The sequence below is a fragment of the Quercus lobata genome, chromosome 2 (assembly GCF_001633185.2).
Source record: "Quercus lobata isolate SW786 chromosome 2, ValleyOak3.0 Primary Assembly, whole genome shotgun sequence".
NCBI classification, from domain to species: domain Eukaryota; kingdom Viridiplantae; phylum Streptophyta; class Magnoliopsida; order Fagales; family Fagaceae; genus Quercus; species Quercus lobata.
In genome coordinates, this window is record NC_044905.1 from 93822078 (window position 1) to 93833185 (window position 11108).

The 11108-nt window shown below is 37.8% G+C and overlaps 2 protein-coding genes across 2 annotated transcripts; both read left to right on the forward strand.

Annotated features, from left to right (window-relative positions):
- The first annotated feature begins 532 nt into the window (after positions 1-532).
- On the forward strand, positions 533-3172 carry LOC115977277 (heat shock 70 kDa protein). Its single transcript, XM_031099045.1, has one exon. It carries the CDS (start codon positions 1030-1032, stop codon positions 2995-2997), a length of 1968 nt encoding a protein of 655 aa, XP_030954905.1. The 5' UTR covers positions 533-1029; the 3' UTR covers positions 2998-3172.
- Positions 3173-4050: 878 nt separating this feature from the next.
- On the forward strand, positions 4051-10757 carry LOC115977281 (translation initiation factor IF3-4, chloroplastic). The gene is made up of 9 exons (XM_031099049.1): positions 4051-4356; positions 4434-4473; positions 4645-4704; positions 6712-6764; positions 7698-7753; positions 7852-7885; positions 8754-8826; positions 8915-9007; positions 10393-10757. The coding sequence occupies exons 1-9, from the start codon at positions 4073-4075 to the stop codon at positions 10537-10539; spliced, it is 840 nt and encodes a 279-aa protein (XP_030954909.1). The 5' UTR covers positions 4051-4072; the 3' UTR covers positions 10540-10757.
- The last annotated feature ends 351 nt before the right edge of the window (positions 10758-11108 follow it).

Consider the following 11108-nt stretch of genomic DNA (forward strand, 5'->3'; position numbering starts at 1 on the left):
GAACTCCCAAAATACCCCTATATATTCAACCTTTTATTATAAAATAGGGGTCTAATAGTAATATTGTCATAAAATGATTCCATTCCATTCTCTCCATGTTGCTCCCCAACAGGATTACTTACATTCCATTCATTTCCATTCCTTTATTTTAAAAGATCCAATCAAGGTTACTTAATTTCATTCCATTCCATTCCATTCTTTTCCATTCCTTTCCCTTACTTAAATACATTCCATTCCATTCCATTCATTTCCATTCCCTTATGACCATCTCATTCCATTCCCTTATGAACTCCCAAGCGGAGCCTTATTTAGAACATGTTGAGAGAGAGAGAGAGAGAGAGAGAGAGGGGTATGAAGTGAACTACCTTGAACGTGAGAGATGGTATGAAAGAATGAACTGGAGAGAGCACCTCTTCACTCGCGCGATCCTCTATTTCTCCCCACGTCAAAATCCCAATTCCTTCCAAAATTCTTTAACTACCACCATGAAACTAATCTCATATTCCCAAAATGCCCTCCACTACCCACCCCAACTGACCCTGAACTCAACTCACCCCTACTAAACACGACGGCACACAAGTAAAATTACAACAAATTCGGCCCCACTTTTATAAATCAACCTTCCCCCTCTTTCTGGAATTTCTAAAATCCAAAATTCTCCAGAACACTCCACACTCCACTCTCATATTCCTCTATTTCATTCACCCTTTCCTTCTAGTTTTCTCTCGAACTCTCTTAATTTACTTCAAATTCTCACCTTTCCCCCTTCTACTTTTCACTCGAACTCTCTCAAATTCTCTCACATTTTCCTTATACAGTTTCCACTTTCCCCTCGAATTTTCTCAAACTCTCTCTCTCTCTTTGAAACCGCTATAAATTTATTCTCACCTCCTACTCTAAACCCATCATAGAGTCTCATAATACACAAAGCAAACTAAAAAATTCACAAACACTCTTACCAAACCAAAAAAAAACCAAAAGAACCCAACTTTTTTTTCTTTCTCTGTATCTGAATTCTGAGTCTTTAACATGGCTGAAACTAGCGGCAAAGCTATTGGGATCGACTTGGGCACGACCTACAGCTGCGTAGGCGCGTGGCTAAACGATCGAGTTGAGATCATCCCAAACGACCAAGGCAACCGAACCACCCCATCCTATGTGGCCTTCACTGACACAGAGAGGCTCATAGGCGATGCAGCCAAGAACCAAGTCGCTATGAACCCACAAAACACCGTGTTCGACGCGAAGCGCCTCATTGGTCGTCGATTCTCTGACCCTACGGTTCAGAGCGACATGAAGCTTTGGCCTTTTAAGGTTATTCCTGGTCCCGGTGACAAGCCAATGATTGTTGTTACGTACAAAGGCGAACAGAAACAATTCTCTCCTGAAGAAATATCGTCAATGGTGTTGACGAAGATGAGGGAGACAGCTGAGGCTTTTCTGGGTCAGCCAATTAAGAATGCTGTGATTACTGTTCCGGCTTATTTCAATGACTCGCAGAGACAGGCTACTAAGGATGCTGGAACTATTGCGGCTCTCAATGTTATGAGAATTATCAATGAGCCCACTGCGGCTGCTATTGCTTATGGGCTCGACAAGAAGGCCTCGAGGAAAGGTGAGCAGAATGTGCTGATTTTCGATCTTGGTGGTGGTACTTTCGATGTGTCTTTGTTGACAATCGAGGAGGGTATTTTCGAAGTTAAGGCCACCGCGGGTGATACTCATCTTGGTGGTGAAGATTTTGATAATCGATTGGTGAATCACTTTGTGGCTGAGTTTAAGAGGAAGCATAAGAAGGATATTAGTGGCAATGCAAGGGCTTTGAGAAGGTTGAGGACTGCGTGTGAGAGAGCGAAGAGGACGCTGTCTTCGACTACTCAGACAACAATCGAGATTGATTCCTTGTATGAAGGAATTGATTTTTATGCGACGATTACGAGGGCGAGGTTCGAGGAATTGAACATGGATTTGTTCAGGAAGTGCATGGAGCCAGTGGAGAAGTGCTTGCGTGATGCGAAGATTGACAAAAGTCAGGTTGATGAAGTGGTTTTAGTAGGTGGGTCGACGAGGATTCCAAAAGTTCAGTCTCTTTTGCAAGACTTTTTCAATGGGAAAGAGCTTTGCAAGAGTATTAACCCTGATGAAGCTGTGGCTTACGGTGCTGCGGTTCAAGCTGCGATTTTGAGTGGTGAAGGGGACAAGAAAGTACAGGACTTGTTGCTACTCGATGTCACGCCTCTTAGTCTTGGGCTCGAGACTGCTGGGGGTGTTATGACTGTGCTAATTCCGAGAAACACTACGATTCCAACGAAGAAAGAGCAAATTTTCTCGACCTATTCGGATAATCAACCTGGGGTTTTGATCCAAGTTTATGAAGGAGAAAGAGCTCGAACTAAGGACAACAATCTTCTCGGGAAATTCGAGCTTACTGGTATTCCTCCAGCGCCAAGAGGGGTTCCTCAAATCAATGTTTGTTTCGATATAGACGCGAATGGGATTTTGAATGTGTCAGCAGAAGATAAAACAGCTGGGGTGAAGAACAAGATTACTATTACTAACGACAAGGGAAGGTTGACCAAGGAAGAGATTGAGAAAATGGTGAAAGAAGCAGAGAAGTACAAGGCAGAGGATGAGGAAGTGAAGAAGAAAGTGGAGGCAAAGAATTCTCTGGAGAACTACGCTTATAACATGAGGAATACTGTGAGGGACGAGAAGATTGCAGGGAAATTGGACCCATCTGACAAGGAGAAGATTGAGAAGGCAGTGAGTGATGCTATAGATTGGTTGGAGAAGAACCAGTTGGCTGAGATTGATGAGCTTGAGGACAAGTTGAAGGAATTGGAGGGACTGTGTGGCCCCATTATAGCTAAGATGTATCAAGGTGGTGGGGCTGGAGATATGCCCATGGGGGGTGACATGCCTGGTGGTTCTCGTGGCTATGGTGGTGGGTCCACTGGAAGTTCTGGACCTGGGCCTAAGATTGAAGAAGTTGATTGAGGTTGCTGAAGTTAGGAGTATTGGGTTACTTTGTATTGGTCACTTTTGTTTGGGTCAAGCGTTTAGGCTTTTGAAGTTGTGATTAGTTAATATGTTTTTCCTACTTTTTGTTTGTTAATATGAATATGTAAAGCATGTAACCAGAGGTTTTTATGTTATAAATAAAAATAATTTTCAGTTTTCAGTTTTGGTATCAGAATTTTGTGATGAATGATTTATATATTTTCCTTGTGAATCCTTTCCATTATTATGTGATTTTCTTCTGACTTGAGTTCCTAAATAAAATCACTGGAGTTTCCTCTTTAGCTTACCAATACCAATAGCAGTTTGGCACCATAAAATGTGTGTTACACATCTAAGGGCTCATTATATGACTAATGGTCTAATACTCTAATAGCAGTTTGGCACCAAAAAAATTACTTACTGTTGTGAGCTACAGTGTGTTATCTAACTAATTACCCTATACAACCTCAAAACAAAGACACTAAACACTGACTCAAAAAAAAAAAAAAAAAAAAAACCTCAAAACAAAGACACTAAACACTGACTGTTAGCATTCCTGAGCCTAACCTATTTGTTTAAAGTTATATATATATATATATATATATATTCTTTTTCACCAAAAAATAAAAAGGTCAAACACACACTTGAATACTTGATAGATTTTGATGTCTCAAATCTTTTGGATAACCTCGGTTAGAATTTTAAGTTCTATGATTGCATATCAATGACATGACTTTCATGCTTGAGGTGACCTGATAATAACATGGGAACCGCTTTAATTGCTTCACGCAAACAATTGAAAGATGATGATGCTTTCTTTAGAAAACTAGCAAATGTTGTACATTTGGTCAAAATTCTAATCAACTACTGCAATTTTATACTGTTTAGCTAAGCTTTCGATTAAATTTTCATCCAAAGGTTCAGCCAGCCCAAAAGCCCATTCTAGCCTGTAAATATCCAACCCGGCCCAATTAGGCCCGGCCCATAAGAGCCCATATATGGCCCACCACCCACAAAAAATTTGTGGATAAGAAATAAGGACCAACTCCATTTGAATTCAGTACCACTCGCAATGGCTGGGATCACCAGCACTTGCAGCAGCAGCAGCAGCAGCTTTTGCTTTAAACCTTTCCTAACCAAAACGACACCGTTTTCCACACTCGAATCCAAGCTCTTCGGGCTCCGCTTTTCAAACCCTAATTCCGTAAACTCGAACTCAGTCTCTCTCTCCTCGAGTGTTTCCGCGATCACCGCCCGATACGGCGGCGGGTCCCGCCCCTCCGGTCCCGGAGGTTCCAGGCGGTTTCAGAAGAGCAACTCCGATGACGAACAAGCCCTAGACATCTCCTCCATTAGGTAACTGCTAATTCTCACATTTACATTCATATTGATTTTTGTGAAAGTTTAATTCAAGTGATTGGTTTTGACAATAGGTCAGCTACGGTGAGGTTAATTGATGCGAAGCAGAATATGGTGAGTAGCTTTCTGTGTTCTTGTATATATGTTAGTGTTCGTGTTTGGTGGCTGAGAAAATGGTGGGAAAAGAAAATCTGATCTTTTATGAGTTGTTAAGTGTAATGTAATGATATAGTGCTTGGTTGAGCTGTAGTTGGGAGATTGAGTTTGTTGTATTTGTAATTGTAGGTAGGAGTGGTTTCCACAAATGAGGCTATTCAAATGGCTGAGAGTGCTGAGCTTGATCTGGTATGCACTTTTTTTAGTCACATTTTTTGTTTTTGGAAGTAGTAATTTACTAATTTTACTAGCTCACAACTGTGCAAAAGAATTTATGGGGAATGCCCAATTACAAATTAAAATAGACCTGGTGGGATTAATGCCCAAATTTGAATTTTAGGCCAAAGTACAATGTTGGTCCTGTCTCCTAATATTTAGCCTATGCACGATTTTAGTCTTTGAAGTTTAAAGTGATCGCTTTTAGTCTCTAACAGTCTTAAAGTGATTGATTTTAGTCTCTACGCATTTAGTCCCTAATGTGTCTAATAAAGTGATACTATGTGTCATTTCTTAATTTGTCCATGTCATCTAAGGGACTAAAAGTGATAATTTTAAACTTTAAAACTAAAAGTGTTCACGGGATGAACTTTAGGGACCAACATTGTATTTAAGCCTAAATTTTATTTTTTCAAATATTTAAAATTTAAAAGAAGTGGTAAAAGTGTAGTGAATTTTACCAACTTTGTGGAATGGAAACTTTTAAGTTGGTCTAGGAATTATGAAGTATGTATTCTTGTATTCCTGATGAAATTCAGAGTCCAGTGTCATCCTCAAGTATATAATTTTCTCAAGCAACTCATGTTTCTGCTTATGTGTGGTCAATATACTGAACATGGCAGTTGAGGAATATGGTTTCAAGTTATATTCAATGTGTTGCTATCTCTTTTTTTTTTTTTTGATAAGTAAGAAGAGAATATTCTTAATAAAAGAAAAGCAAGAGAAATACTAAGAATTCACGGTAGTGAACAAAGGAAAAAGGAACAAAAAGACTGAAGTAACCCCTAAACTATTCTAATAGATGAAAGAAAATCCAAAAGGGTAGAACAATCCATGAAACCCCAACATCTAGACCAATCAAAGAGGGCCCGCTGACAAAACTCTAATAACTGAACTACAGTTTTCTCCTCATACTCAAAAGACCGCTGATTCCGTTTAGTTCAAATAGTTCACATTAAACAGCTTGGAACCAAATCCCAAATATCAAAGCTATGCTTCCCATGCCAATGATACCAACTAAATAATAAGTCCACAATTGAACCTGGCATGACCCAATCAATCCCGAACAACCGAATCATATACATCCACAAAGAATGAGTTATTGGGCAAAAAAGTAATAGGTGATCCACAGATTCCGCATTGCAACAACACAAGCAACAATGATTCACCAAAGGGCGACCGCGAAGCATAAGATTATCCAAAGTAAGAATTTGACCATGGGCTGCTGTCCACATGAAAAAAGCCACCCTTTTAGGAATCTTAACTTTCCAAATTCCTTTCCAAGGGAAAGTGGAAGGAGTTGCATTTCTAATCTTATGATAAAAAGACCGTGTATCAAACTTCCCACTGCTATTAAGATCCCAACAAAGCCTGTCAAACCCTCCACCCCTAGGAATTCGGGTTTGGATGAAATGAAGAAGGGAAAGGGAAGCCGCCAACTCCCAATCATTGAATTCCCTATGAAATCTTAAGCTCCACACTCTGTCAATATCACCCACTGGAGGGCTTAATACCTCAGAAATACAAGCCTCCTTATTAGCTGAGCACAAAAATAACTGAGGATAAAGAATTTTAAGAGGAACATCCCCAGTCCACTTATCATGCCAAAAAAGAATGCGAGAACCATCCCCCACCACAAAAGAGAAATGCTTAGCGAAAATGTCCTACCTTTCGCTAATACTCCGCCATAACCCACAACCATGAGCCCTAGAACAAGCTCTAGTGCACCAACCCCCTTCTCCCTCCGCATATTTCATGGCAATGACCCTCCGCCACAGAAGCGAGGTTTCATGGCCGTACCTCCAAAGCCATTTCCCTAATAGGGCCTGATTAAAAGGCGCCAATTTTCGAATACCTAAACCACCCAATGTGTTGCTATCTCTATAAATGAATAAAGGTTTTCTTTTTGAGCCTCTTGATGACACTTGGATAATTCTATTAATTTATTCATGAACTTGTTCCTACTCACTTATTTTTCAGGTTATATTATCCCCAGAAGCAGATCCTCCTGTTGTCAAAATAATGGATTACAAGTATGATATTTTTCCCCTAGAAGAAGAATTACATTTTCATCTTTTTCCTCATTTATTTTTTACTTAGGTTGTTGATTTTAGAATGCGAATACTTTCACATATGAAAGGCTTATATGTTTGTTTAGTTTGTAGGACATTTTTGTCTTCTCTATCAAGTATAATCAATGCTCTTTTTGCCCTTTCCCCTTTAAAATTTAACTCTTTTAGGTGGTGTCTCTGGCTCTGCCCCATTCTTATGGGGCAGGAGGTGCCATTTGAGATTTGGGAATTGCAAGGCAAAAAAAATACATCAATACAAGAATGGTACAAAGTTAAAAATGGAAGAGTATTGTCACTGCGCTTGATGGCATGTCTTGGTGATCACCCATGAAAAAATGACTGTTCAAATCAATGTTCTATATGTTTCTTAATTCGACTTTTCCCTTTGTTTTTTATTTATTTTTTAAAAATGTTTACCTTAAGTGTTATTTGACCTTAACGTCTCTTAGGTTGTTGATTTTAGAATGCGAATACTTTCACATATGAAAGGCTTATATGTTTGTTTAGTTTGTAGGACATTTTTGTCTTCTCTATCAAGTATAATCAATGCTCTTTTTGCCCTTTCCCCTTTAAAATTTAACTCTTTTAGGTGGTGTCTCTGGCTCTGCCCCATTCTTATGGGGCAGGAGGTGCCATTTGAGATTTGGGAATTGCAAGGCAAAAAAAATACATCAATACAAGAATGGTACAAAGTTAAAAATGGAAGAGTATTGTCACTGCGCTTGATGGCATGTCTTGGTTATCACCCATGAAAAAATGACTGTTCAAATCAATGTTCTATATGTTTCTTAATTTGACTTTTCCCTTTGTTTTTTATTTATTTTTTAAAAATGTTTACCTTAAGTGTTATTTGACCTTAACGTCTCTTAATATGTATCTTCTCTCTCTTTTCAGTAAATATAGATATGAACAGCAAAAGAAGAAAAGAGAACAGCAGAAGAAAAGCGCTGGTGAATGTCTTCCCTAATTAGCGTTTGCTGATTTTCTCTGATTTATGTTTCTCAGATTTCAGAAAAGTTATTGACCAACGTGTGCTCTTAAATGTTAGCCAATCGCATGGATATGAAGGAGCTCAAAATGGGGTAACATACTTGGTCAAAATTCATTTACAATTCTTCAATTATATGGTTCTTTGATTTCTTTTTTGGTAGTTACTAAGGTCTGACTCTTGTCAATAGTATTATTGAGTTATATAGACCATTCTGTTTCATGTAAAATTCTAAAAGCATATTTCAGCATGATTATCTGGTTGTTTAATTTTTATTGGAGAACGAAAATGTAATGTTTGAAATGTCATGCATCCTGGATAGGGCTTGATTATTTTTGGCAGTAGAAATGTCTTTAATTTGAAGTGGTTAGGTAGCAACTTGCTCACAACACTTGCAATATACCACTATAAATTTGACTGAATTGGACATGTCACTTTGGGGTAGAGTTTTAGTTCCGTCCCTTATAACTTTGGGGTAGAGTTTTGGTTCCCTCCCTTATGACTGTCCAATTGAAGGTGGACTTCTAATGTGCGGGACATTATAAGATTGGAAATGATTGGACCTTCTAATTGCGTATAGCCTTTTTTACGCTTTTTTAATTGCTATTGCTTCTCTCTCTCTCTCTCTCTCTCTCTCCTGTGCGTGGATTGGCTTACAAAATGTTAAGGGCCTAAAAATGAAATTACAAGACATTGAACACTTGATTTGGAACATTAATGTGTGGTTGGTTGGGTTTTGGCTATATGTTGTAGTGTTGACAATGTTAGTGATGAATTCATTGATGGAGGTATTGAGTTTGAGGGGTGTTGTGTGCACTCTTTTGTACTTATATGTTTCAAATTCTATCATTTAATTCAAGGACTTGATCCAAAAACTGAAGCTTTTGTGCTAGTAAGTATGTGTGTTGTAATTTTTTATTTTTTATTTTTGGGGTAAATGATCTTATTGATTCTCTTTGCAGTTACAATATTGATCAACATGACTATTCTGTGCGTTTGAAAGCTGCTAGGAAGTTTTTGAACGATGGCGACAAGGTTGTTGAGATTTTCTTATGGTTACATCTTGTGGCTACTTAAATATAGAGAGCTTATTGTGACCATTTTGAGATCTCAAATCATGCAGGTTAAGATTATAGTGAACCTCAAAGGTCGTGAAAATGATTTCAGGAATATCGCAATTGAGCTTATTAGACGTTTTCAGAATGATGTTGGGGAGGTACTCTTGATATGGGTTTATATTCTGTTCCCCCTCCCCCCTCTCTCTTTTGGCGCTCTTTAAGTAGGCTTGTATTCTGCCATGAACAAGCATGTTGGGTACACCATGGTTGTTACCTGAGATCTAAGTCAAATGTTTACCATGTTTAGTTTGAAGATATTTAGTGTCAATTCCTGAAATATAGGCAAGACCTGGTCTACCCATTTTGGCTGCCTAATTCATGTGGAAACCAAGGCAAGGTTTCTTTTGACTACAGAGTCTTTTGGCTGTGAACTTCTAAATTGACTAAATTGTCGATAAAATTAAGTTCTCACCAATTAAAGGTTTTTGGTTTTGTTGATGGTGTGATGGAGTTCAACTCAAAAAAATTATCATAAAAGAAGTTATAAAAAAAAAAAAAAAAATCTGAAATAGAATCAATGATGTCAATTAATATTTAATACTTAACAGTTGGTGATCAGTCAATTTTTTTGGTTTTGTTTTGTTTTGTTTTTCATTGCTTCATACTGAAGCAATTTTGCCCTCTATGCAATGGTTCTGCTCCTGATTCTTGACTTATTGTAGATTGGCATCAGCGAAGATCATATATTGGAATGTTTGGGCATCCCATGGAAGTCAAATCATTCCATTAGTTCCTCCTCCCCTTTTGCTTAAAATTTAAGAATACCCATCTTTATAATTGAACCATTGCAAAAGCTGATGTGGTGCGGTTGTCACAAAACATTGGAAGACTTTGTAATGATTCTTTTCAATGAAATCTTAAAATGTGATTTTGTAATAAAAATGCTTACCCACCAGGTATTATACAAATTTTAGTTGGAAGTGAACTCACTAAAGTGTTTGCAGGAAACCCTTGATGCACTCATTATCAAATGTGTCAAACTGAATAGGCTTGTTCAGTTTCCAAAGAATGTTCAAATGGTGAAGTGATGGTCAATTAGGGTTTGCTTGGTCTGATTGGTTGGGTACTTTGTCTTGGGATAGTCTCTGAAATTAAAATTTGACCATAGAAAGTTTCCAGCTAGCCTGTTTGTAAAATCCCTGTGACATTGTGCTGGAGACCTAGTATTAATGCTAGCTTACATTAGGGTTGGGGGAATCATGGGTAGCAATAGGTTTTCACCTTTGGACCAATTAAAAATATATTCAACTAATTTTGTGAAAGGGAATGTATTAAAGAATTCAATCAATGGCCTTGTGCAGTCTTATTTGGTTTGGACATTTGTGGTTCACTTCTCTTTTGTGATTCTCTTCTAGGTTCAGACATCTTTAATCCATTTTATTTATCTATTTTCCTGTTCACAGTCTATGTATTTAAATTTTTGTTATAGCTGTAAACTTGTAATTTCTTTATTCTGTGTCTTTAACCCCCTCTTGACGTGCAGCTTGCAACTGAGGAGGCCAAAAACTTCCGTGACCGGAACATATTTATAATTTTGGTTCCAAATAAGGCTCTTCAGCAAAAAGCTCAAGAACCACCAAAGAAAAAAGATAAGTCAGCTGTAAATGAAGTCTCAGCTAGTAGTGTCTGAGTGTGCTTGAAAATTTCATGTTGGTTTTGAAGATAGAACAGTTACAGGGTGTCTTCATTTTTATTCTTCAGCTAGGTTTGGCAACTTGGAAGTCATGTATAGCATTTAGTGTAACATATGCCTGAGAATATGTTTACTAGATTTTTAATGATATTAGAAGCTACCTTTTCGGTTATAATAAATTCAGAGTTTTGGAAGAGAACTAATTTTTAATGATACTTTTTAAGTTTTAATATTTGGATGTCTGGCTATGTGAGGTTAATGACTAATTTTGACTCAAAATTCTAATGGGGGCTAGTTATCAACCTATTATTTTCATGTCTGTACCAGCACTTTGTCTATTCACACGGACAACTAATCTAAAGTAGTATTTTTTGTGATGAGTCTTTCAAAGTCAAGAGTAGGCCAAGTACACAAGAAGTTGTACATCACCCACTGGATATGAACTGTAGAGAATGATCCAAGGGTCTAAGTCTAACCACAAATTAAGTAAGAAAGTTAAGGCAGAATTTGGACACAAGTAAAATACCTTAAATATTCCTATTATGGCACTTCTCTCGATTTTAAGA